Genomic DNA, 25872 nt, shown 5'->3' on the forward strand with positions numbered 1-25872 from the left:
TTGTGTGCGTGTGTGTGTGTGTTTGTGTGCGTGTGTGTGTGTGTGTGTGTGTGTTTGTGTGCGTGTGCGTGTGCGTTGTGTGTGTGTGCGTGTGTGCGTGTGCGTTGTGTGTGTGTGTGTGCGTGTGCGTGTGCGTTGTGTGTGTGTGTGTGTGTGTGTGTGTGTGTGTGTGTGTGTGTGTTTGTGTGTGTGTGTGTGTGTGTGTGTGTGTGTGCGCGCGTGTGCGCGTGTGCGCGTGTGCGCGTGTGTGCGTGTGTGCGTGTGTGTGCGTGTGCGTGTGCGTGTGCGTGTGCGTGTGCGTGTGCGTGGGGTGGAGTTCATTACCAAAGAAACTTAGACAAGAAGCAGGGAAGCGTGGCCGATTTGGACAACGGAGTGATTGAATCAGGGGAGGAGCGGGCGGTTGGACTGCTGATAATGCTAGGATGACTAGGATGGTGACCAAAACGAGAGTAGCGGGATCGGTCGTCATCGATGGTGTGATTGGGTGTCTGTGGCGCTGTCAACATGAAGCAGCGCCCCGCCTAACCTTGTACCCCCGCCCTCTCTCAGCTGTACGTGGCCGGCCTGCCACCCATCTACAACGACGCCATGCTGAGGTCCATGTTCGAGCCGTACGGACACGTGAGCGGGCGGAAGGGGGGTGGGGTGGGGGCGGGCAGGACGAGGGGAGCCGTTCATGGAGAACGGAGTGATGAAATCAACACTAGGGGAAGGGGGAATTGGGGCGCGGGTGGTCGAGGTGGTGTCTGGGGTGCCTGGCTTGGGTGCTGCCGCACGGTGTTGCCGGACATTCCTACACAGGCACCCAACAAAGAGCCAGCACAAAGGCGCTCTCTCTCTCTGCCCTCCACTCATCCCCCCCACCCCCAGGTGCTGTACGCGGTGGTGGCCACGGACGGCGCCGGCAACAGCCGCTGCTTCGGCTTCGTGCACATGCCGGACGCCGCCACAGCCCGGGCCGCGCGCGACGCCGTGGACGGGCGGCCGCTGGAGGGCCGCCCGCTCACGGTGCGCCTGCGCAGCGAGCGACACGAGCCGCGCGGGCGGGGCGGGCCAGGCGGCGGCGGGCCGGGCGGCGGCGGCGGCCACGGGGGTCTGGAGGGCGTGGACGACGCCTGCAAGCTGTACCTGGGCCAGCTGCCGCCCAGCGCCACAGAGCAGGTGCGGGTGAAGTCGTGTGTTGGTGTGGGACCGTGGTATTGCAAGGGATGTGTGCGCGTGTGCCGGGAGTCGGCACGGCCCCCTCGCTACTGTGCTCAGGTCGGCAGCCCTCTTGGCTGTGACACGTGATCCCCGCCTTTCCCCATCCGCTACGCCTGCCCCCGCCGGCACTTTGGTCTCGCTGCACCACCTGACGGAGTATACATGCGAAAGCCCCCCCTCCCACTGTTCCTGGCTACGCCTTCACTTCTTTTACATCATGAATGTAAACCCCCCCCCCCCTCCACGACGCCTCGGCCCCCTCCCATACGTATTATCGCTTTGCAACTGACGCCTCTGGCTGTGCTCCACTACTTTTGCTTGGTTCGGTGTAGACTGAGCTGGTGTTTTCAACCCCGCCCCCAACCCCTCGCCCGCTCCTGAATGCCCCGCCCCCCCCCCTTCAGCTGCTCAAGCCGCTGTTCGAGCCGTTTGGCGGTGTGCTGGAGCTGCGCCTCATCCGTGACCGAGACACAGGGGCGCTCAAGGTGCGTGGGCGGGAGTGCGCGTGCGCGCGCGCGTATGCGCGCGGGGGGGAGGGGTGTTTCATAGTAATGGAAACAAGAACGCGCGGAACGTGCGTGTTTTTCAAGAGTCCTTGAAAACCAAGCGAGAAGCAAACAATCCGCCGCATTTGTACGGGCGATCAGCTGGGTGGGGCTTGAGTGCTTGACGTGCTGCCTTCCGATTCCAACCCATCCTCCCGCCTCCCACTCCACGCCTTAACGCATCTTCCGCATCCCGCTCGGCAGGGCTTTGGATTCCTGACCATGGCCACCCCCGCCGCCGCCGCCGCCGTGCTACGCGCCATGCACGGCTACCGGCTGGACGGCAAGTCCATTGTGGTCAAGCAGGCGGGCGCGCCGGGAGGAGGCCCGGGAGGCGGCGGCCCGGGCGGAGGCGGACATGGAGGCGGCCACGGCGACCACCACTCGCGCCTGGTGAGCAGGTCATGGCATTGCGCGGGTATGAACAATGCCCTGCTCTACTTGTGAGATGCCGTTGCACCTACCCGCCACTGTCCACTCAGCAGCCGCCTCTGTCCGCCACACCTGCCCGCCACCCTCCCCCCTCCCCAGGGCCCGGGCCGCATGATGGGACCCGGCGGCCCGTTCCCGCCCCCCGGCGGCCCACCACCCCCGCCCGGCGGCCCGCCACCGCCCTACCCGCCGCCCTACCCACCGCCTGGAGGGCCCCCGCCGCCCTACCCGCCGCATCACCCGCCGCACTACCCGCCGCCCGGCGGCCACTTCCCGCCGCAGCAGGGCTACGGCGGCCACTACGGCGGCCCGCCGGGTGGCCCCCCGCCGCCCTACCCGCCGCCAGGGGGGCCCTACGGCGAGCCCGCATATGGCGGCCCGCCGCCGCCGCCCTATGGGGCTCCGGGGCAGGAGCACGGGGGCTATGGCTACGGGGGTGGCGGGGGCTACGGCTACGGTGGGCCTCAGGGTGGATACGACGGCTACGGGGCAGGCGGCTACGGCGCCCCCCCGCCGCCGTCATACGCCCCGCCCGGCGCCCCGCCGCCGCCGCCCCCTGACGGCGAGCAGCCGCCGCTGCCGCCCGGGGCTGAGCCGCCGCAGCACCAGTACGGCGGCCACCACCACCAGGCACCGCCGCCGCCGCCGCCCGGGCCGCCCCAGCAACAGGCGCACGAGGTGACCGAGTACGAGCGCTTCATGGCGGAGATGCAGCGGGGCCAGTTCTCATGAGAGCGCCGGGTTGCGGCCCTCGGTTGCGGCCCTCAGGTCCACGTTCGCTTGGAGCGGGAAAACTACTTTCTTGTCTTAAGGCAACGTTAGACTATAAGTTTACAAGTTGCGGCGAAAAAGACTCCCGTTTGACGGCGAATTGGCAAGAGAAGCAGGCGACACGCCTCGATGGGATTTTAGGGAATGGGGGTAACCTATGGAACCATGATGTCCTGTAATGTGCTTGTTAAAGACCGGGGAGTCTTCGGAACCATGATGGCGGGAAGAGACCTCCATCCATGCACATCGCCCATTCGCGCCATCGGCATTTGGCTCAAAGCGCTTCAGCATGAGTAACTGCAAATATGTATACCAGGAAGCCGATCATCGTCAGTCACATAACGCCTTGTGAACGACCAAGAGAAGCTTTGTGCACGAAGTTCAGCATGTCTTTCTGTGCAAAATGCTTTTTCTTACTTGAAGATCAGGCTCTCCGCAACTAATTCTGCAGAATTATGCTAGAAAGCTTAGCACAGCGCGGCAATTAGAACAAGGCCCCTTGCGGCCTTTGGACCCTTCAAGTGCTCTACATTCCAGTGGCGTATGAGTGCACAGGAATGCTGCCGATCCATCGATACAGGGCTAGCCGTGGAGGTGTGGCATCCCGCCTCCCGCCACTTCGCACTTTGTAAGTGGTCACAGACAAAAACTTGTTTTGTCAGTTCTGTATGACAAGTACTAATGCCTAGTGGATCCACGCAGAGCCGCTTGGACGCTGGGTGCCATCGTACTTGCGCTGTCCGCGCGCTCACTGCTGCTCACGGCCTCTGTTCGACAGCTGGCCGATGACTTCGGGCCACAGGCCAGCCACTGTAATGGCCATGACTGCCATATGCACTTAGTCGGCAGCTCACAACCGCTGGTCTGGAGCACGAGCTCGCCGCAACACCTAACCGGCAGCCTGAAGGGCTTTGATATCAGCAAACATGGGCCAGCCACACTGCGGTCTTCTGGAAGCTCCTCAAGCGGATCGTGGAGGTGAGCAAGGCTTGCGGGGCTGCAGGGGCTGAGCTGTGTATCGGGTTCGGGGCCTCGCCTGACACGCTTGGGTGCGTACACAACGCTCACAAACAGTTTTGGAGCTTGGGTATCGCTGGACGGCCACTTGGAGACGGCGATGGACGTGACGGCTATGTCGTACGGGTCTGTCAGCCTCAAGTTCGCAGCGCCGGGCGTGCCGTACCTCGTGTCCAACCCAAATTGGCCCGACACGCGGCGGCGCTTCAGCCTGCTCACCGGCATCCGCGGCCACTGCGGCGACATGAGCCTACCGGGTCGCCGCACCACCTCGGACGAGGACGCAGCCATGCTGTGTGCAACCACGCCAGGTGCGGACGGAGCGGCGTGGGCTGAGACCTCGGTGGCCCTGATCAGCTGGGAGATGTCACTAACAGCTCCCGCGCTGACGCCGCCCCATGGCTCCAACACCGCAGGCTGCCAGGTGTTCACACGCGACATCCACAGCCACACCACGGTGCTGTGCTACTCCTACTACGCCGCGGAGACGCACGACGCCAACTGGCACACTGGGCTGCTGTGGGACCCGCCCGCCTTCAGCCGTTTCGAGCAGGCCGTGGCGTTCGGGCAGTGGTGAGCACTGGGTGGCTGTCAAGCACGTTTGTCTTTTTGCTCCGTGCGGCTTGTTCGCTTTTAGCACATTCGTTATGCCCGTTACCACACCCAACAACACGCGGTGCCCCAAACCGCAGGAACTACTACCTGGTCACCTACAGCGCGGCGGCGGGTCTGCTGCGGCTGTACAAGAACGGCTTCCTGCTGGCCGACCTCACGCAGCAGCAGCAGCTGGCGGGGCTGCGGCCGCCCGCCTGGCTGGACCTGGGCGCCAGCGCGGCGCGGCACTGGGAGGCGCGCTTCCCGGGCCGCATCGCCAACGTGCAGCTGTGGGCCGAGGAGCTGCAGCCCAACCAGGCAGCCATGGCCATGTACGGCAACCTGCCCCAGGCGGCGGAGGGCGGCCCGTCGCAGCTGCTGGGCGCCGCGCCGTTCGGCCCCTGGCCCGACCTGCCGCTGCCGCGCTCCGGCTGGCGGCCGCAATACGCGGCGGCGGCGGGCGGCACCGGCGGCAGCCAGCGCTGCTCCGCGGCGGTGGTGATCCCTGTAACCGAGGCGGACGCGCAGCTGGGTGACCTGCAGACAGCGGCGGCGCAGCTGCAGCATTATGCGGGCATCGGCTGCGAGGCACACGTCTACTACGTCGCCTACGAGCCGTCGGTGCAACACGACCCGCCGCCGCCGCCTCAGAAGCAACAGCAACAGCAGCAGGTGCCGCCGGCAGCGGCCACGCATCAGGCGTGGCCGAACCTGCGTGAGCAGCTGCTGGCGATTGGCAGAGGGCCGGGCAGTAGCGGCAGCGGGCCGCGCATTGAGGTGGTGGAGGCGCCGGCCCAGCAGGGCGACACGGCAGGCGGCCTGGCTGCGGCCTGGAACGCGGGTGTGCGGGCGGCGCTGGAGCACATTGCCTCGGCGCACCCCGACGTGCCGTACGTGATGCTGGCGGGCGCGCAGCAGCTGCCCATGGACGGCTGGCTGGCGGCGCTGGTGCAGCAGGCGGAGGCGGACCCGGCGCGAGTGGCGGGCGTGCACGGCAAGGTGATCTACCCCGACGGCACCGTGCTGTCGGCGGGCATCAGCTTCCAGGTGGCCTACCACCCCTACCTGGACCGCCAGGCGCCCGGGCCCGTGGAGACGCACCAGGGCTACCCCTTCAACTACGAGCCGATCGGGCAGCCCTACGACACGCCCGCCGCCGGCTGCTCCGCGCTGCTGCTGCGCGCCGCGCTGCTGCGGGAGTTGGTGGTGGACGGCGCGCTGGGCGACGCGCGGCTGGGCGGCCCCGGCGACTGGCCCTGCCTGGACCTGTCGTTGCGGCTGCGCAAGCGCGGGCAACGGCTGGTGGTGGCTCCGGGCAGTGTGCTGGTGAGCCTGGCCTACAACCGCACGCTGGACGGCCAGGCGGACGGCCGCGCGCTGGGTGCGTTCCTGGACGCGTGGGGGCCGCAACTGGAGGCGGAGGGCGCGGCGGCGCTGGAGCTCAACTCCACTGTGACGTGGGTGATGCACTGCGGCGGCTCCATGGGCATTGAGGCCGCCAACCTGGTGCAGCACATGGAGGGCCGGCTACGGCTGCGGGCGCAGGTGCAGCGCGGCTCGCCCTGGTGCGAGCACGCGGACGTGCTGCAGGGCACGCCGCGCGCCTTCGCCGACCGTGTGGGCCGGCTGCGGCAGCTGTCCGCCTACCTGCCCTCCGACATCTACATCCACCACAAGGACTACCGCCAGCTGGCCGCATGGCCCTGGCCGCCCAGCAACTCGTCCTCCTACCTCATCGGCCGCTACATGTGGGAGGTGGACCGCGTGCACACGCAGTGGAGCCAGCAGATGATCCACGAGCTGGACGAGGTGTGGGTGCCCAGCCGCTGGCACGCCGACAGCTGCGTGGCGCAGGGTGTGCCCGCCTCCAAGGTGTTTGTGGTGCCCGAGTCGCTGGACGCCGCGCTCTACAACCCCGACATCACCGACCCCGTGGCGCTGCCCGGCCGCCGCCGCGTGGCCTTCCTGGCGGTGTTCAAGCTGGAGGACCGCAAGGGGTGGCAGACGCTGCTCACCGGCTACCTCAAGGTGGGTAGGGGCAGGGGCGGGGGCGGGGGGACGCTGGGGCACGCGAGGGCGGTGAGGCGCAGGCGGGATGCGGCTGGGGCCTGGGTTTTGGTGGGGGAGGGTGCGTGTGACGGCTTGTACTGCAGGTGGATGGCACAGTTGACTGTTAGGCGGGCCAGTGGCACGTACACCTGTATGTGGACCCCACCTTCCTGCATCTTCCTGCTGCCGTCTCATCCCTACCTACCGTGAACTACCGCAGGCGTTCCGCAACGTGAGTGACGTGTCGCTGTACATCCACACCGTCACCTACCCCAGCCTGTCGTACCGCCGCGACTGGATCCTGGACACCATGAACAACTACCTGCGCGGCCTCAACGACACCTACCTCAACTCCACCAGCCTCTATCCGACCCTGTCGCCCGGCCGCCCGCACATCCACGTGTTCGGCCAGCACCTGTCGGGCGCGGAGATGGTGCGCATCTACTCCAGCATCGACTGCTACGTGCTGCCCTCTCACGGCGAGGGCTGGGGGCTGCCCTACCTGGAGTCCATGGCGCTGGGCAAGCCCGTGATCGCCACCGGCTGGTCCGGCATGACCGAGTTCCTCAACCCCAGGGTGGCCTACGTGCTCAACTACACGCTCAAGCCCGTGCACACGTCCGACCCCTGGTTCCAGGGCGCCAAGTGGGCCGAGCCCAGCGAGAGCGGCCTGGTGGCGGTGCTGCGCGAGGCGTACGCCAACCCGCACCGCGAGGCCATGGGCGCGGCGGCGCGGGCCGAGGTGGTGGCCAAGTACGACAACAAGGCGGTGGGGCGCAGCATCCTGCAGCGGCTGAAGGAGGTCTCCGCGCAGCTGGCTGCGGGCGGGCCGAGGCAGCCCCGGTCGCTGGACATCAGCAAGGACCCGGTGCACATCGACCTCCACATGTGCGCCCTGGCACCGCGCCTGCCGCGCGCCGTGCCACCTCTCGGCCAGGCTGGCGCCATCCGGATGGCCGTGGCCACCACCTGGGCACCGCGGCCGTGCGGCATCGCCACCTTCACGGACGCGCTGCTGCGGTCGCTGCGGCCGCTGCTGCCGGCCGGGTCGCAGGTGGACGTGTTCCCCATCATCCTGGACCTGCAGATGCCCACCAACCTGACCGACCCCTACCCGCCCAACGCCATCCGCCAGTACAACTACGGCGACTACGTGCGCGCCGCCGCCGCCATCAACTCCGGCGGCTACAATGTGGCCATGCTGCAGTACGAGTTCGGCATCTTCGGCGGCACTCACGGCTCCTACGCCACCTGCTTCAGCAAGCTGCTGCGCGTGCCGGTGGTGTCGGTCATCCACACGCTGTCCGACAACCTGCCCGACGAGCACCACTACAACCTGCAGAACCTGGCGGGCGTGAGCGACTCGGTGGTGGTCATGTCGCCCGCCTCGCGCAACAAGCTGGGCGCCTACCACGGCATCCCCGGCGGCCACGTGGCGGTGCTGCCGCACGGCGTGCCGCGCGTGCCGCAGGTCAACACCGCCGCCGTCAAGGCCTCGCTCAACGTGACCGGCCGCACGGTGCTCATCACCAACGGCCTGATCCATCCCGGCAAGGGCATTGACCTGGTGCTGCAGGCGCTGCCCGAGGTGGTGGCGGCGGTGCCCAACGTGCTGTACCTGGTGGTGGGCGAGCCGCACCCCGGCTGCAAGCAGACGTGCCTGGACCACTACAAGCACCTGCAGGCCATGGCGGCGGAGCGCAACCTGACCGGCAGCCACGTGCGCTTCGTGACGCAGTTCCTGGACGAGGACACCATGATGCGCTACATCCAGGCCGCTGACGTGTATGTGCTGCCCTACCGCGACCGCATCACCACCAACAGTGGCACGCTGTCCATGGCCATGGCCGCTGGCAAGGTGGTGGTGTCCACGCCCTTCGAGCACGCCGCGGTGGCGCTCATAGGCGGGCGCGGCGTGCTGTTTGACTTTGACAACTGGCGCGCGCTGCGGGACGCGCTGCTGGGCGTGCTTGGCGACTTCCCGCGCCAGGCGGCGCTGTCCAAGGCGGCACGCGAGTACGCCAGCGGGCTGGAGTGGAGCGACGTGGCGGCAGGCTACCTGCGGCTGCTGACCAATGTCACGCAGAGCGCCAGCATGGCAACAGCGTAAGAGAGCGAGAGACTATATAGGAGTCGGGACGCGAGCGGTGTATGCGTGAGCGAGTGAGTGAGAGGGAGAGAGCGTGTGTGTGTGTGTGTGTGTGTGTGTGTGTGTGTGGTAAAGGACATCACACGGAAGCCGTGTGTGTGTGCCTACCCGTTAACAGTTACTGAGGGTAAACCACCTTTCTTGTCCATGCGGTTTGTGCCAGTGCCCAAGACACAGTTTTACGGCATGGCCCTGGCTAAGGAGATCATGTAAATGGTCTAGCGGCAGCTACTGGGGAAGGCTACTGCAGTAAGCAACAGGAGGATACGGTGTACCGCGGCGCTTGTCGGGGCACGGCTTCCACGGCATCCAATGGCGTGCTTTGAAGCAATGTAATAAATGTGGAAGGCGTACACGTGCGTGACTGACGCAACACAACTGCCAATGGTTAACTATGGAACAGTCTGGCACGACGTCTGCGGCGAATGACCATGCTCTCTATTTAACTGCATGAGTACACATGGAGATCGCCCAGGTTTGGGCCCGATATGCACGTCAGTTGTGCTCAACGTAGCCATCGAACGAAATAGCCATGCCGGCGTGATGTCGACAAGGCCTAACGTACGTGCCATGGCGCCTGCTGCAGCCTGTGTTGCGAAGCACAAGGAAACAAGGGGTGTCAGCTTTGTACAGCTGGAAAATGGGCTGAGCCCCCGTACGCTTGGGAGCTATTAGGCGTGTAACGCCACGTCAGAGCCTCCATGCCGCTACGACGCGCAGGCGCATCGGCTAGGGACACTCGGGTTGGGGCCGTGCGGGATTTCCCGCGCCACGCATGCGTGCCTTGTCACGCTCCCAAACACCCCAAGCATTTCTTTCGCCTCCTGCCATACTCAACACCTCCCCGGCGCCCCACGCTCAAAGGGCTGGGCGCGGGGCGGGGGCGACCTCGGGGCTTCTCGGCATTCTGGCGCGTCGGCAGGCATGGCTCAGCAAGTCGCTCAGAACTTTCGATATACTTCCCCGCTTTGCTTGCCGCCAACATATTTTGCCTTAGAGACTGCATATCAGCGGGCACCGGATGCTTTCCTCGCGACCTCGCGAAAGTCAATTGTCCATGGACCGCGAAGGCACTTCTCGCTCCGCCCGAATTTTCCCTGCCACCTATTTACATGCAATAGGCATTATCAAATACTAATACGTAGCAGTCGCGGTTTGCGCCAGTATGCTATGTTTTGCCGACGCACGCAGCCACGCAGCCACGGACAGGGGTGTTCCTGGGGGGCTTCGCCCCCCCCCTGGAACGCTTCGCTGGGGGGGCTCAGCCCAAAAAACCAAGTGCAAAGACAGTGTAACCGATGCAGCGTGTGTGTGTGTGTGTATGTGTGTGTGTGTGTGTGTGTGTGTGTGTGTGTGTGTGTGTGTGTGTGTGTGTGTGTGTGTGTGTGTGTGTGTGTGTGTGTGTGTGTGTGTGTGTGTGTGTGTGTGTGTGTGTGTGTGTGTGTGTGTGTGTGTGTTAAAGAGCACAAGGAAAACGTTGCGCAAAGACAGTGTATGCGATGCAGCAAAGCGACGGTTTACGGATGTTACCTGAAGTTACCGTACCTCGCACACCTGCTGCGTTGAGCCGCCGGTCTTACCAACCGGAAATCGCGCAACCCCCGCTACTCTAACCTCGAGGGGGGATTAGTGTCCACACGCCCTCAAGGGTGCAAACCCATGCATGTGCTCACGGTACCGTGAGGCCCAGGCACTCCTACGATTCCTAGCTCCGCGCCGCTACTCCTGGCCGCTAAGTCCAAGCTCCCACCCAATCCTCGATGAAATTCTCACCTACGAGCGAATAAGAAAATAACAGGGTACAGGGCGGCGGCAGGGGAGTGTCACGAACAAGAGCGAAGGAACATGTTAGCGCGGCGGCGCGCGACGAGCAAGAGCAAACACGCAGCCCAGTCCCAGCCCAATTAACTATAGTAGGGGTTGCGCGATTTGGGAAAGAGACGGAGGTTGGGCGACCACGAGCAAGTAAACAGGCGGGGGACGGCATGGGCGCATGCATGACGGCAAATGCAAACGGGGTGTCAGCACCACGGGCTGGCGGGGGAAAAACCCCGCTCCCCGCTCCATGGTGCGACGGAGGTGGCACACGCTAGGTACTCCCCTGATGCGGCCATGTAGCACCAGGTCCAAGTACACGCACAGCTTATGGGGACGTCGATCTCGCGGGGCGGCGGCATGGGGAGGGTGGGCCCAAAGTTAGTACAGTACAGGTTATGGCGCAAATCAGAGGAACGAGACAAGCAGGAGGAACACGGCGCGCCCGAGGCGCCACAAGGCCCCCAGCCCGGTCCCCGACCCCGCGGAACGGGCTCCAGGCCTAGTGCCCAAAACTCGACAAGATAGCAATTGTGTGTATGTGTATGTTGGAAAGAAAACAAGTTAAACAACAAACGAAGCCCGCCCAGACGGCGCGCCGGAGTTACTTACGGATACCTACCAAGTTTTAGCGTCGTGTAGCGCGTCGACCCGCAAAAAGCCTGGACCCCCCCCCCTCATGCGATCGACGAACGGCCTGACCCCGAGACCCGAGTGGCCCCCATATGCATCGTATGCGCCGCGCCCTGGGCGCGCTACAACGTGGACCCAGCACGCCTAATGCCCTGATTCCCGCCCGCTCGTCGTAGTCGAGCTCACCTACGGGTGATGGAGGAATTGCAGGCACTGTGTGTGTGTGTGTGTGTGTGTGTGTGTGTGTGTGTGTGTGTGTGTGTGTGTGTGTGTGTGTGTGTGTGTGTGTGTGTGTGTGCGTGTGTGTGTGTGTGTGTGTGTGTGCACTGTAACGACGGGAAACTCGCGTCTCGGCGCGTCTCAGCGCGTCCGAGCGCGTCAGGATGCGTCAGGGGGCGTCTGGCCGCGTATCGTGACGCGAGTGCTGAGACGCGAACAGTGACGCGAACTACTTTGAAGGGGACCCATACCGTGGTGCGCACGGTGTTTTACACTAGCCTATACTGCTATTGCGACAAATGTAGCCTTGCCCGGCAGTATGTGGGCTATCATGGGCAGATTGGCCCCTGCACCTGCGCCTGCTGCCGCAAGCCCCTGCACCCCTGGCCCTGCACCCGGGCGGGCTGGCCAGCCCCGCCTCTGCCCCGTCGCCCCAACCAACCTTTAGGCGCAGTTCAGCCAGCCTGCGCCAGCCAGCCGATATGTGCCGATACTGCTTACAACAAGCCTATTAGCCTAGATACAGTAAGCAAAGGCATTGGCACAGGCGAGCATCGGTGACACCGGTGCAATCGGTCGCCCACCACCAAGTATTTGCCCCTTGCCTCGTTTGACCGCTATTCTCTTGAAAACATAAACATGACTGACGAACTCATGAATCACTCATGATACGTCTGCCAACGGGCCTTGTTCCGTTGGTGGCGGCCTGGGGCCTTCAGAGCGCGCTTCACAGCGGGCTTGTATGGCTCCAGGCCGACCAACCCACCTCAGCGCTTACTGCGCACGTAGTGCTGTCAATGTTAACATTAGTGTTAGTGCTGGCGGCTCTGGCAACGGTTCACCTGAGCTTTGCTCCTCGCGCTATCAGCCAAAGTTCACAAACGGAAGAGCTACAAATCTTCATTAGGCTTCCTTCAGGGCAACTCGTCACGTTCGTGGGACCTGTCGATGCCACTGTGGGCTCTGTCTTCGACTTTATCGCTTCCACGACCCTCTTCCATCTAGATAACAGCCGGATATGGCGCTTGGTCGCGCGCGGCGGCGACACGCTGCTGGAGCGTTCGACCGTGCTGGCACGTCGTGGCCTGGCGTCCGGTTCCGAGCTGCAAGTGCTCGCACGGCTAATGGGTGGCACTCCAAAGAGAAGGCCATCAGCACCCTCAGGTATAGTTGTTGGGAGTCAAGAGGCTTGGCACGGCAAAGGACTTACAACCACACCGTGTGCACGCAGACAACTGGCTCAGCCTCCACCGCTTCACCCGCTTCCGAAACCACTTCGGAGACCCCGTCTACACGTGCACCAACCCTGGATGCCGTTCGCCAACACAGTTCAAGGATAGAGCGGCTTGCTCTCGCCACGAAAAATGCTGTGAGGGTGCACCTCGGGACCTCCCTCTCCCTGCCGGTACCGGTGGCGAAGGCGGCCTAGGAGACGCTGACTTTCCTGAGGGAGGGTGGGATTCGCCTGCGGGTTCTGTTAGTGAGAGCGACAGCATGGACACTAACGGTAGCGGCACCGGCAGCGGTAGCGGCACCGGCAGAGGTAGCGGCACCGGCAGCGGTAGCGGCACCGGCAGCGGTAGCGGCACCGGCAGCGGTAGTGGCACCGGCAGCGGTAGCGGCACCGACGGCGGCGGCGGCGGGAATGTTGGCAATGGCAGTGACAGGAGTGTTGGTGGCTACAGTAATAGCGGCAGCGCCCGGGTGGACAGCGACTACCTATACTCCGATGAGGAAGAGGAAGATGCTGCTGACGCTGAACCGGGTAAGTATCGCGCAGGTTGCGGTCCTCCTTTGCGCGCCGCAAGCCTGGGTCTGGGTGCTGGGTCATGCCTCTGTCCTGGGGTTCTCGCTTCCGGACATGGCTTATGTTCAGATCGTTGAGGAGCGACATCTAACTTTGCATTACCCTGATGTCCCGCCCAACCCTGCCCCCCCACCCCCAATCCACAGGTCATTTCCTGGCGGCAGCTCTACACCGCGTTGTGGCTTCTCTCGACCAGGACGACCCTGCCAACATCAACACCATTGAGCTGCTGAATGCTATTCTGCAGCAATTCGGGCACCTGGCGCCTGTTGACGGCGACGGTGATGCTGATGACCAAGCCGGTGCGGTTGCCAACGACCTTGCGGCGCAGGGTATGGTCATGCAACCCACCAACATCTCCGAACTACAGCATGGTGCGCGGTCTGTGCAGCACTTCAAGGGCATCATGTCAGAGCCGCTGTGGAGAACAGGCACTCAATGTAAGTCGGGATGTGGGTCGGGTCGGGTCGGGCGGGGTTGGGACAGCGGGATTTCGACAGGCTTTGACAAGGGAGCTCTGGGGTATGGCGTGGTGGGCGCAGCAGCAGGCGCGGGCAACACTGGAATGGAATGGGTATTCGAACTGCCACTGCAACGCCACGGAATTCTGTGTATGTAACGGCGCACTTGATTGACGCGATGCACCTCCCTTGCCGTGGCTTTCACCCTCTCCGCTGGCACACTACTGCAATTCCGGTACGACACCTATCTGCGCAGCTGCACCTATCACTGTGGGGCAGTTTGCTTACGCTTGGATGAAGGAGAAGATTGATGGGCGCGTACGGGATAATGTTGCGGACCGTCAGCTGCGTTTCCTTCGTGACGTGTGCTTTCCACCTGGCAATAACTTGCCCCCGTCGCTGTACATAATGAAGAAGATGTTGGACATTCCAGACGCACGTGACTTTGAGAAGCACGTTTGTTTGAGCGACAAGTGCTTGTTCCCTGATTTCCCTCGAGATGAGTGGCACCAGCACCTGCAAGATGAGTGCGGCTGCGGCCATCGACGGTTTAAGCCTGCCCGGCCAGGACACCAACCAGTTCCGAACAAGGTACGTTGCATGCTTTACTTGTTGCCCATGCGGAGCCTCCCCATAGCAATAAGTCTCCCCAGGTCTCCCAATCCTGCATGCCCTTGTTCCGTCAACCCTTCTTGACTTCAGTGCCCTTTGCCATGACCGCGTGCACGTGCTGTCTTCCCACAGAGGTTCTACGACTTCGGTGTCGAGAATGTCGTGCGCGGCATGTTCATGGACCCACGGTTCTGCACGTTTCGCGGCACAGGGCGCGACAACAACCCTGACGACTTCTACGGCTCGCGGTACGCGCAAGACATCAATGCCAAGACTTCCGGCGAGTTCTTCGAGCCCGACAGCTCGGCTTACGACCTGGGCTTTGACTTCGGCGAGGTCTTCTCATTCAAGAAGTACAGCTGCGGGATGCTGTTCATTCGGTGCGTGTGACGGACCTCAGCCTGTTGTATAGTATGGGCAATTGCTTTCCTGTGCACCTACAGTGTCTCCGTGTGCATTTGATGTAATGGGCATCGTTAGGTATGTGCCTATGCTGTAATCATCACCCACCAGACCTTATTGCTCCCCTCTTTAACTGCTGTCTTCAGGTGCGCGGACCTGCCAGTGACTCAACGCAGCAAGCGCCGCCACTGCTTCCCCCTGATCATCACGCCCGGACCTTCGGAGCCTGACTCAATGGAAGTCTACTTGCGCCCAACACTGACAGCATTCAAGGCCTTCGGGCCTGGCACCGAGGGTATGACCGTGGTGGACGCTGCTTCGGGCCGGACCTTTGGGCACAAGATGTTTCTGGGCGGTATCTTTGCTGGTGAGTGGGCTTTTAGTCCGTGCTGGGGCGGGAGCGTTTGGGGACGGTAGTGGTGGGGCGGGGGCAGGAGTGCTCAGGCGTGGGCGGGAATGCTAGGGTGGTGTGGGAGAGCTGGGGCAGGGGTGGGAGTGCAGGGGCGGGGCGCGGGGCAGGTGTGCTGGGGTGGGGTGGGAGTGCTGGGGTGAGGGCAGGAGTGCTGTGGCTTAGGTGGGCATGATGGGGCGGGGTTGGGCTGGTGGTGGTGGTTCTGGGGTGGGGGTAGGAGGACTGGGGGCGGGAGTGCTTGGGTCCGTATGTTGACCTCTGCTTGGTCTGCACGCAGATACGCCTGCAAACCGGACGTTGAGTCTTTGGCTCTCCCATGCGGCCAAGAACGCATGTGGGCACTGCATGCTGCTGGGAGAGACTGGCCCTAACGGCCATGGTACATACTTTCTGGGGTACAACAAGCCGGCGGACATCAACACAGCGCTGAACGTCCTGTTGCCACCTGACTGTCAGATGCCAGAGACTGCACTATGCGGTGACAGCAGGATCCGGATCTCTCATGCGCACCACATGGATCGGGCACAGGTTGTGGAAAGTAATCATGACTTGGCATCGGCGCTGGGTTGCCATGGCATTTCCTGCATAGCGAAGGAGCTGTCGTACATAGACATGAATAACGTGTGGGTTGTGCCCATAGCGCATGCAGCTCTGTTCGGTGTCATCAAGAAGTTCTGGCACTTTGTGCTGGGCGAGTCCGTCAAGAAGGCTGAGAGTGACTTTGTGTTAAGTGTAGAGGCTCGTCGCAGAATGACTGCACGTGCATCCCATTTCATCATTACTAATGACTTTAACCGACCCTACCGTGACATTGTCCCCTGCTCGTACTGGACCATGGAAGAATGGCTGATGTGTGTGTGCGTGTGTGTGTGTGTGTGTGTGTGTGCGTATGTGTGTGCGCGTGCGTGCGTGCGTGCGCGCGTGCTTACAGGGTGGTGCACACGATCGTGGCGTGCCTTCCTGTCTCGTGTAAACCGGAGGCGCGGGCCGGGGTAACCCTTATAACGCGAGCAAATGATAACGTCCGTCTTATTGTTCTCCCTTGTCAGGGGCACGTTCCTAGTCCTACGCTCCCATATATACTAAACGGCGGCTGACCTGGCAAGCCCAGATCTGTGCAATCTGTCGACGCGCCTTGCCCGAGTCCCGTAGGGATATGGGGCATCGGGAAGGTGTTAACTGTGCTGGAGGTGTGTGGAAAGGGAATGGCGTCGATGGCGTGTGGAATGTACACACCCGTCTGGCTTAGGTAGCCCCCAAGGTCCGGGCCTCGCTTCCGGGTAGACGGGTAGACGTGGGTCCATCGTCCGTCTACCGATTTGCATTCAGTCCTCCCCGGGGCTCAGCGCATTTCCCAGCTGTACAAAGCGGACACCCGTTGTCGCGCTTTCGCTTTATGCCATTGCCCCCCAGCCATCCTGTTCCTGCTCTGACTCGCCATCCCTCCCCATTGGGAAACGATGAGGGATTTACCTCGCATGGCCCTCGCCACCACTGCAATTCACCTAGTTGCAAAAGTGGTGTTAGGAATAGAGCAACCATAGTTGGCCGTGCGGAGCTCATCACCAGCATTCCTACACAGCGCCACCCGCATGGAGCCTGGCGCGAACTGTCGCCTCCCACCCATCTGCACATCCTGTCCCCCATGTACCACCGAACGCGCACAGCCCCCCCCCCCCCCCCATTGACGTTCTCGGGTTCCTGTTGGGGCGGTCTGGGTCAGCTGGGTTTGGCCAGAGTTGTGCCGTTCGTGTCTGAGCCCCATGGTTTTTGCCATTGCCCCCCAGCCATCAACATCACCATTGTCTAGCAACTCCTGTATTTGAGGGCATTAAATTACAGAATGGGATGAAGCGCCCAGCCCTTAGTTTCCTTAAACCAAAGCTGAACCTGCGGCGGGTGCTTTTGGCCCTTGCGCTCATTCCTTTTGTGTCCTTGTATATTATTAGTAAGCGACAAACATGGATCGAGGACATGGGCGGTGTGCACGTCCCGCGCTGCGTGGGCTGGCGCGCGACGTCCTACTGTCAGCTGCTAGGGTCAGTTGCACCACAGTATTGAAGTTATGTGCACTGTACTGAGAAATGCTTCGGGCGCAGGGCGCGACAGCCAGCGAAGGATAGGTCATGCGATGCTCTCATACGCGGGGAAGCAGGCTATTGCCTGTGCGAGGGCGGCATCACCGTTGCAAGGTAGGCCAGGGTACGTTTCATAGCGGGGTGGAGCGAGGGCGCTGATCGGGGTGGGCGGGCAGTCACGCTGACCGGCTCCCTGCTCGCCCGCCCCTGGCAACAGAGTGGGCTGTGGACCTCACAGATTCCGGTGTCGTGAGAAATGCGCCGAGCTTGCCACCGACAGCTCGGCAGCGGTAAAGCTTCCCCAGCCGCTGACCTGCGCGGCAGACACCAACGTGTCAGTATCTGCCTCTACCTTCGCAGCTGCCCTGCCAACGGTGCAAACCCCCAGCAGTAACTATAGCACAGCTGATGTCTGGAACGTCGTCGACACGCTGCTGATGAAACACGGTGCGTACACGTCTTCTTGCATAGGGGTGAAGTGCAATGGCAACTTGCAGCGCCCATCCTTGCAGATCCGCAACGCCCCATCCGGTCTGCCATGCACTGCACCACCCGGTTTGGCCGCAGGCCTGGGCGAGGTGGCGCTGCCGGGCAGCCGCACCCACAGAACGGACTGGGTGATGGAGGGGCTGCGGCTTGGGCGAGCCACGGTGGATCAGCTGGCGGCGGTGGTGGCGGGCGTGCTGGCGGACGTGCCGCCCTACCCGCCGGCCGCCTTCTCGGGGCGGGGCGTGGTTATGGTGGGCGGCGGCCTGCACTACCTCATACCCGCCTGGGCCAGCCTCAGCGTGCTGCGCAAGTCAGGTGAGGGGCTGCCAATGGGCCACCTGTCATGGCTGCATTAGTGTAAACACTGCACGTGTGCTGGTGTGTTCTTTCTGCCTCCCTCGCGCAGGCTGCCATCTGCCGGTGGAGGTGTGGTTCCCGGTGGCGGAGCAGCCCAGCCGGCCCGCGGTGGCGGCGCTGGAGGGGCTGGGCGGCGTGGCGGTGCGCACACTGGATGTGGTGGACCTGCAGCAGCGGGGCTTCGCACTCAAGTCCGCGGCGCTGCTGCTCAGCAGCTTCCAGGAGGTGCGGCCGGGGGCAGTGGCAGTGGCAAGTTTCGGTATGCATCCCCAAACGGCCTCACGCCCCTGCGCCTGCCTGCCTGCCTCCCCTCCACTCCCCTGCTACCAAGGTGCTGTTCCTGGACTCGGACAACCTGGCGGTGCGCGACCCCAGCCCCCTGTTCGCCTCGCCGCAGTACGCCGCCACCGGGGCGCTGTTCTGGCGGGACTTCTGGGACCGCTCCTCCGTGCCCGAGGTGCGCGCGTGTGGGCTGGGCAGGCGGGCGTGTGTACGGGCGTGTGTGCGCGGCCGTGGGGGTGCGTCAGGGCGTGTGGCTGGCCAGCCGCCTTCCACCAACCTGCTGCGGCCTCTTGTTGCTGTGGTGGCAGATTCACGAGGTCCTGCGCTTCCCGAATGAACAAGTGCCCAAGGTGACCTTTGAGAGTGGCCAAATGGTCATTGACAAGGCCAGGTGGGAGGTGGTGCTGAAGGGGGGCGCTTGTTCGTATCAGTATCGTATCTTGCCTTTACCGGGGCCCACCAACTAGGGGCCAGCATGAGACTTGCCTATGATAAAGACTGCAGGAGATGCCGGCCCCGCTTTTGACTGGGATATATGCCCCCATCACCACCACCACCACCTCCCTGCCGCTGCCTCAGACACTGGCGCGGGTTGTTACTGGCGGTGTACATGAACGTGTACGGCAAGACCTTTGCAGAGCTGCTCAGCTGCTACCTGGGCAAGGTGCGGGCAGGCGGGCTTGCGGGGTCGCGTTGCTGCTGGGTCCATGGTAATCCGCTTCACGTCCACATCATGTCAACCGCAGGGCGACAAGGAGACGTTTGTTTACGCCATGTTGGCGGCGGGGGAGGCGTACTGGGTGTCGCCGCAGCCTCCGGGCAGTGCTGGTGTGGTGCAGGTGCTGTGCGAGCCGGGCCGCGCCGCCAGCTGCAGGCGCCAGTTTATGGGCAACACCATGGTGCAGCCGGGGCCGGACGGTGAGGCGTGTATGTGCGTGTGTGTGCGTGTGTGTGTGTGTGCGTGTGTGTGTGTGTGTGTGTGTGTGTGTTTATTCCAATGCCAAAGAAAGCAACACCCAGGACAAGCCCAAAGAGCGCGGAGGAGGTGTAGCCTTGACCTGTATCTTGGACGCCCTTGAGCCTTGCCCTTCTTGTCGGCGTTGGCCGTAGACCGTAGACAGTCAACTCACTTACGATCAACACCCAGCTCACGGCGCGCTTGCAACCCAACCCGGAAAGCTACTAGCGCAACACACATTGTATACCGGTACCCATCGATATGGCGCGAGCTGCGGTAGGAACTTCGTCACAGCCTTGACGTTCAGGGCCACCAGCTGCTCGTCAATAGTCATCAGCGACGACATGGTGTCTAGAGTGGTGTCTAGAGTGGTGCATTGGTGTCTAGAGTGATGGAGACAAAGCTTACAGCTAGGACAATGCATGGGACCCATGGGACCCATCGCGCTGCTGGTTTGCTTCATGCAACCACCATGCTCAACCGCCATGCTGTGAAGAGGCACCAAGGCACGGTGAGGTAGGGTAACGCGCGGCTGACATCAGAGCGATACGACCAGGGCTGCACTTGGGGAGGAGGAGGCTGTTCATTCCACTCCCAAAAAGACATATTGCCAACCCAGAACAGGCAAGCCCAACGAGCGCGGAGGAGGGGGGGGTCGGACGCGAACAGCTCTTACACATGCCGGGGGAACTGGCATTAGGTGCAGCTTGCCACCTGACCCGTGTCCCGCAAAAAAGCGCACACTTGGCACGTGCACCCCGCACCACAGGCCTGCCGCTCTTTTTCCACGCCAACTATGAGAAGTGGGACTTGGCGCTGCCCGCGGCCTTCGAGGCATACCAGCGCCGCTGGCAGGTGCTGGCGCCGGGCGGCCAGGACGTGGTGGGCGGCGTGTTCCTCAACACCAGCTACGGCATAGGGTGGGTGCCGGAGCTGAGTGGTGCTATCGCCTGGCCGGGCGCCCGGAGCGTTTGGACTGCGCGTCGGCACACCCTATGAGCCAGCCAGCGCGATCATTGGTGAAGTCACCGCGAACCCATTATGCGACTCTTGCCCTTGCCCGCCTTGTGCGATTTGTGGGCCGGGATTCTAGCCATCACACTCGGGACTATGCTTCTCACCACCCTCCGCTTGTGCTTGTACTAGGTATTCAACGGCATAGGGTGGGTGCCGGAGCTGGGTGGCAGGGGGCAGCGCTGGGTGGCAGGGGGCCGAGCGTCGCGCGCGACAAGCAACTTGTCACCTTTCATGCCTCAGTGCGCCTTGATTCGATTGAACCCGCCACAAAACTCGCACGCCTCGCGATTGCAGCTACGACGTGGAGCGGCACGTGTTCCAGGTGCTGTCGGCTCTGCGCTGCGCCCCCTGGTTCACCGCCTACTACCAGCTGCGCCTGGCGCTGGACGACCCGCCGCTGCCGGCGCTGGACGGCTTCCACCCGCTGCCCAACTACATCTCATTCAGGCCCTTCTACAGGTGCGTGCAGGTCGGCGGTGGTGCCGCGGTGCTGATAAGGTGTTGCACAGGGGCTGCTGGATGCAGCTCTAGGCGAACTGCCCGAAGGCTGGGTGTTGTGGCGCAGCTACGCGTGCCCCACGAATGGTGGTCTGCAGGCTGCTTGCTGTCCTGCTGCCAGCCTTGTTTGACAGGGCTGCGTCCCAACACCGAGCCTTTGCTGGCCCTCGCACAGGCTCGGCTGGTCCGGCGCCTACATGGGGCTGTTCCGGCCCAGCCTGGGCGACCGGTTGGTGCACGCCTACTACCGCGTCCTGCGCTGGCGCCTCAAGCCGCTGGAGCGCCGGCTCAAGGGCAAGAAGTGACGCACGTGACGCGGGGCGGTTTGGGGTATAACGAAGTACTGTTACAAAATGGCTGCGGTTCTAAAGCAGAGGCGCATTTGAGTTTTACCCACGGCCACCCAGCATTAGGGCGGGGGCGGGCGTCACGGGCGGGCGTGTGCGTAAACTAAATCATGGGTGCAGCACGTGTGGAACCTATGAAGAGTGATGAAGTACACTTGAAGGTGAACAACGCTGAACAATACACCGTCCTGAGTGGTTCGCCTGTCCTAGGCGCAAACTGAACACATTGCTTCGGCGTGTGGGGACGGCGTTGGCGAGAGCTACGGATGGCCCTAGTACTGTGGGGGCATGTCGCACCCGTGGAGGGCACTGTAACCGAGTGCCTTTGCCGATGTTTCGAGAATTTGAACTCAATGCATTAAACAAACACAGCGTTACAGTTGCAAAGCAGGAGCCCAAACGAGTGACGCATGCGAGTTCGGCCACCTTTGGAAGGCAACTTCGATGCCCGTAGTCCCCAGCGTCCCCAACCAAGGCTTTCCGAAACGTCACCCATTCAAGTGCTCTTTGTAGGTTCCACCTGCACCCATACTTCAGTTTACGCACACGCCCGTCCTTCCCTACTGCTCAGCTCCTCCGCGCCCCCTCTACGCCAGCGCCAGCAGCGGCGCCTCCATGTAGTTCTTGAAGGCCGCCAGCCACTCCGCCCCCATGGCGCCGTCGATGACGCGGTGGTCGCACGACAGCGTGGCCGCCAGCACCGGCACCTCGCGGAACACGCCGCCCGCGCCGCGCACCACCGTGGGCGTGGAGGCGCCCACAGCCAGAATGGCGGCCTGGGAGCAGTACGGGCACGGGATTACGACATGGGGGTTCAGCAGTGCAGACGGGATAATTTATACCCTAGTGGAGAATTTATACCCTAGTGGAGGCCAGGGCCCTGGGGTCGCGCCGGCTCCGGAACTGATACCCCGCGCGAATGCCCGTACAGCACTTACCATGGATATAACCCCCCATACGCACCTGCGGCGGGTTGACGATGGCCGCGAACTGCTTGATGCCGTACATGCCCAGGTTGGACACCGTGAAAGTACCGCCCACGTAATCCTCCGGGGCCAGCTTGCCGGCCTTGGCCTGTGCGGGGAGGGGAGGGAGGCAAGGGAGCGGCGGAGGGGAGGGTGAAGGGAGGATAGGCGAAAACTGGGAGGGAGGGAGGATACCGTAGGCGAAAACTGGCGAACTGGCGATGCCGCAGCTTTTGCCCGCCCAGAAGCACTTTTAAATCCGTCCGTAAACCTAGCTCCCCCCCCTTTGACAATAGTGCTGTAAGCACGCCCCCGCGCGCACCTTGGCCGCCAGCGCGCGCACGTCCGCGGAGATGGCGGTGAGGGACTTGAGGTCGGCGTCGCGCACGATGGGCACCTGCAGGCCGCCGGGCGTCTGCACCGCCACGCTGATGTCCACGTTGCGGTACTGGCGGATGTAGTCGGGCTGCCAGCTGGAGTTCACGCCTGCGTAAAGGGGGTGAGCCGTTCGCGGATAACGGAGTGAGGTGGCGTGGCGATGTAGGAAAATGTTTGCGAAGCACCCTCCGTGTGGGATACCTCTGGCCTACCAGCCAAGTAATATGCGTGGCCCGCGTAACGCTCTGCACCCACCTGGCACGGCCTTGAGCGCCTGCGCGGCCGACTTGATGATAAAGTCGTTCACCGACAGCTTCACCGGGGCCGCCCCGTCCTTGGCGCCACCCTTGACGCCACCTGCCAGCTGCGCGTTCATGCGCTCGCGCAGAGCCAGCAGCTCCTCCACCTGCGTGGAAGGTGGCGGTGGGGAAAGTGGAACGAGTGCGTTCAGCTTGTACAAGGGGCATTTGTTGGCATTGCAGACTCGGTACCGACAGGTTGCCATCGGTACCGACAGGTTGCCATTGTCCAGCGCGGGACCGTCACTAGCCCGCCAGCTGCTCTGCCCGCCCACACCCGCCCGCCGCGCACACCCACGTTGCAGTCCATGGTGAGGTAGTAGTGCGGCACCGTCTGCTTGCTCTCCAGCAGCCGCCGCGCCACCACACGCCGGATCTGGCTGTGCGGTATGTCCGTGTACTCGCCCTCAGTGCCAGCAGCAGCAGCAGCACCAGCAGATGGTGCGGCGGTAGCAGCGCCCGCCGAGGGGGCGGCGGCAGCGCCACGGGGCGCCGACTTGACGTCCGCCGCCACCACACGGCCGCCGGGGCCCGTGCCCGCCACCGACTGGGGTGGGTGTAGGTGAGGGGGCCAGTAAACACACGCCAGTCTACTGCGAGCCTGTGCCAAGACCCTTCAGCAAGCAACTCATCCTGGCCCGCAAAATCCTCCCACTTCCCACCGACCCACCCACTCCCCGCCCCACCTGCAGCTGCACACCCAGCTCCGCCGCCAGCTTGCGCGCGTAGGGGCTGGAGCGCAGCCGCCCGCCCGCGGAGGCGGTGGCGGCCGCCGAGGGAGCAGCTGCAAGGCATGGCAATTGAGAGAACATTGTGGCGTGACACACACTCGAATACAGTAGCTAGGTATTGGCAGGCATACCGCCCACAGGAGCCGCCCATACCTGGTCGCGGTGCAGCGGCCGGCGCGGCCTTGGGGGCAGCGGGCACATGCGCAGGCGTCGGGGCCGGTGCGGCCGGGGCCGCCGCCTGGGGGGCGCCCGGCGTAAAGTCCGCGAACGCCGGCACCGTTTCCTGCAGCAGCCACGAATCAACACCACAAGAAAGGCGAAGCAGCTGCTTTACTTGCTGTTGCTACTCCATCTTGAGTCCTGACGAGGCGCTCCAGACAAAACTCGGCCTCAGTAGAAGTCCAGAGCGCTAACCAAGGCAGCCCACCCTCGCGACGCACCTTCTCCTCCACCAGCACCAGCACTGGGGTGCCGACCTCGATGTCCTTGCTGCCGTCGGACAGCAGGATGCGCGCGATGAAGCCTGCGTATGGAGGGCAGAGGGAGTTAGGAGGGGGCACAAAGGAGTCACGCAAAGCGACCCCATTGCAACCCGCAGTCCGAGTGGTATCCCCCGGGAATGCGCCCACACTCACGGAACAGCAGCCCGCCATTCCGCACGCCCTCCGCCCCACCCCACCACCCCGCGCGCTCTCACCCTCCTCCTGGCTCTCCCAGCTGATGGTGGCCTTGTCCGTCTCCACCTCGCAGTACACGTCGCCCGGGGCCACGGAGTCGCCCACCTGAGAGGGGGGAGCAGGTCGTGGGGCAGGCAGAGAGGGGTGGGCGTGGCAGCGTCGTGGCGGCGACGAGCAACAACCAACCATAGCCTTCCATTACCTATAGCCCGCCCCCAAACAAACGCCCCCCCCCACACACACAGGCACTGCACCTTCTTCTTCCACTCCACGATGTTGCCGCGGCTCATGGTGGGCGACAGTGAGGGCATGTTGAGGACCTGCGTACGGTATGCAGGGTCGAGCTGATGCGCACAAACACAACAACAGCCTGCAGGGGTCGGTAGCCCTCGGTGCTGTTGCCCCCTGTGCTCCATGTGCACCCGTCCCGTCCCCCCCCCCCACCCCTGCTGTTGAATGCTGACTTACAAAGTGTGTGGCTACCAGTAACTGCACACACCCTACTACTGGCGCCCTGTGACCCTCACAGCCCGCCCATACGGGTGTCCTCATCCTAGGCCAGTGCGCTGCTGTGCTGCTGCCATTCTGGGACCACTGGCGCTACGGGCATTTAGAATGTGCTGATGGACCGTTATCGTCGCCCTGGGCCCTGTGCGGCGTTTGCCCACCTGGTGGGGCGGCAGGGTGGCGGCGGGCTTCGCGGGAGCCGCCGCAGCCGCAGCCGCCTTGGGCTCAGTCGCCTGCGCTGCCGGCGCACTACCACCGCTGCTGCTGCTGGCCCCTGGGGTGAAGGACGCCAGGCCCGCCACTCCGTCCGCCTCCTCCGACAGCACCGCCACCGGGGTGCCCACCGCGATGTCGCGCGCCCCTTCCGGCACCAGGTGCTTGGCCATGAAGCCCTCCTCCTGGGCCTCCCACTCAATGGTGGCCTTATCCGTCTCCACCTCCGCCAGGATCTGACCCGGAGCCACCTGCTCGCCCGGCTGCTTGTGCCACTTGGTGATGTTGCCCTGGTGGGAGCGGAGCGAGGAGCCAGGGACGGGTGCAGGGCAAGCGGAAGGGCTGTCAGCCTCCCCCGGTGCAATAGTCAGCTGATCCCAACTACCAACAAACACCAACCTGAGTCATCGTGGGCGACAGCGACGGCATGTTGAGCACGACGTGCGCCGGGTCTGCGGGCGGAAATTGGTGCAATCAAAGTCACGCTCCACGGAGTCCCAAGTGCAAACGGCGAAGAATCGCTCTGCTTACATGATGCAAACTGTCGAGCATGGGTAACGGCCGGCAGCCAAGAGAGACGCGAGTGGGAAGCCCTGCGTGAGAACAATCGGTCAGTCTCTGTGCTTCACAAGTGGGCAATAGGGGAAAGACAATCACTCACCAGTACATTTGAGCATCTGCAATGCTACAAGGCTGCGCTGCCCGGCTAGCGAGGCGCAGCGCCAGGCGCCGAGCTCCTCCCGACGACATCGTTCAAGCAGAGTGAGCGATTCGTCCCAAGGAATGCCTTTATTCCATCTACACAGACAAACCTATTCGTGCTATGGCGGACAGGAGCGAGGGCTTGTCTGAGTTCGCGCTCATGCAGCCACGGTTGACAGTGTTGAGGCATGGGCCCCGCAAGAGGTAAAGAGACTCCGTCCCTCACCGCCCCATGATATATCTATCCCAC

General features: G+C 63.3%; 5 protein-coding genes across 5 annotated transcripts in view; 4 read left to right on the forward strand and 1 right to left on the reverse strand.

Annotated features, from left to right (window-relative positions):
• Nucleotides 1–3145, forward strand: part of CHLRE_09g386731v5 (uncharacterized protein) — a 7731-nt gene extending 4586 nt beyond the window's left edge. Inside the window, exons 11-15 of the mRNA XM_001695221.2 lie at nucleotides 553–624; nucleotides 874–1164; nucleotides 1611–1691; nucleotides 1956–2144; nucleotides 2283–3145. Coding sequence (XP_001695273.2) covers nucleotides 553–624; nucleotides 874–1164; nucleotides 1611–1691; nucleotides 1956–2144; nucleotides 2283–2915 — 1266 coding nt within the window. The 3' untranslated portion in view covers nucleotides 2916–3145. The remainder of the gene's footprint in view (nucleotides 1–552; nucleotides 625–873; nucleotides 1165–1610; nucleotides 1692–1955; nucleotides 2145–2282) is intronic.
• A 119-nt stretch (nucleotides 3146–3264) lies between these two features.
• Nucleotides 3265–9458, forward strand: CHLRE_09g386732v5 (uncharacterized protein). The gene is made up of 6 exons (XM_001695220.3): nucleotides 3265–3582; nucleotides 3657–3932; nucleotides 4029–4282; nucleotides 4388–4544; nucleotides 4664–6593; nucleotides 6835–9458. The coding sequence occupies exons 1-6, from the start codon at nucleotides 3512–3514 to the stop codon at nucleotides 8722–8724; spliced, it is 4578 nt and encodes a 1525-aa protein (XP_001695272.2). The 5' UTR covers nucleotides 3265–3511; the 3' UTR covers nucleotides 8725–9458.
• A 2296-nt stretch (nucleotides 9459–11754) lies between these two features.
• Nucleotides 11755–16372, forward strand: CHLRE_09g386733v5 (uncharacterized protein). The gene is made up of 8 exons (XM_043065395.1): nucleotides 11755–12594; nucleotides 12662–13195; nucleotides 13384–13677; nucleotides 13955–14289; nucleotides 14443–14690; nucleotides 14859–15079; nucleotides 15402–15458; nucleotides 15581–16372. Exons 1-8 carry the CDS (start codon nucleotides 12555–12557, stop codon nucleotides 15604–15606), a joined length of 1755 nt encoding a protein of 584 aa, XP_042920691.1. The 5' UTR covers nucleotides 11755–12554; the 3' UTR covers nucleotides 15607–16372.
• A 602-nt stretch (nucleotides 16373–16974) lies between these two features.
• On the forward strand, nucleotides 16975–21477 carry CHLRE_09g386734v5 (uncharacterized protein). The gene is made up of 12 exons (XM_043065396.1): nucleotides 16975–17163; nucleotides 17224–17316; nucleotides 17420–17649; nucleotides 17770–18006; nucleotides 18098–18273; nucleotides 18380–18505; nucleotides 18639–18721; nucleotides 18910–18994; nucleotides 19077–19248; nucleotides 20058–20208; nucleotides 20600–20764; nucleotides 20979–21477. The coding sequence occupies exons 4-12, from the start codon at nucleotides 17823–17825 to the stop codon at nucleotides 21106–21108; spliced, it is 1272 nt and encodes a 423-aa protein (XP_042920692.1). The 5' UTR covers nucleotides 16975–17163; nucleotides 17224–17316; nucleotides 17420–17649; nucleotides 17770–17822; the 3' UTR covers nucleotides 21109–21477.
• A 20-nt stretch (nucleotides 21478–21497) lies between these two features.
• CHLRE_09g386735v5 (uncharacterized protein) lies at nucleotides 21498–25764 on the reverse strand. Its single transcript, XM_043065397.1, has 14 exons — nucleotides 25582–25764; nucleotides 25452–25513; nucleotides 25320–25372; nucleotides 24869–25210; nucleotides 24455–24520; nucleotides 24221–24305; nucleotides 23964–24046; nucleotides 23677–23806; nucleotides 23479–23576; nucleotides 23091–23339; nucleotides 22749–22899; nucleotides 22438–22601; nucleotides 22114–22224; nucleotides 21498–21926 (listed from the first exon to the last, which is right to left on the reverse strand). Exons 1-14 carry the CDS (start codon nucleotides 25668–25670, stop codon nucleotides 21738–21740), a joined length of 1872 nt encoding a protein of 623 aa, XP_042920693.1. The 5' UTR covers nucleotides 25671–25764; the 3' UTR covers nucleotides 21498–21737.
• Nucleotides 25765–25872: the final 108 nt, after the last annotated feature.

The sequence above is a fragment of the Chlamydomonas reinhardtii genome, chromosome 9 (genome assembly GCF_000002595.2).
Source record: "Chlamydomonas reinhardtii strain CC-503 cw92 mt+ chromosome 9, whole genome shotgun sequence".
Classification (NCBI taxonomy): Eukaryota; Viridiplantae; Chlorophyta; class Chlorophyceae; order Chlamydomonadales; family Chlamydomonadaceae; genus Chlamydomonas; species Chlamydomonas reinhardtii.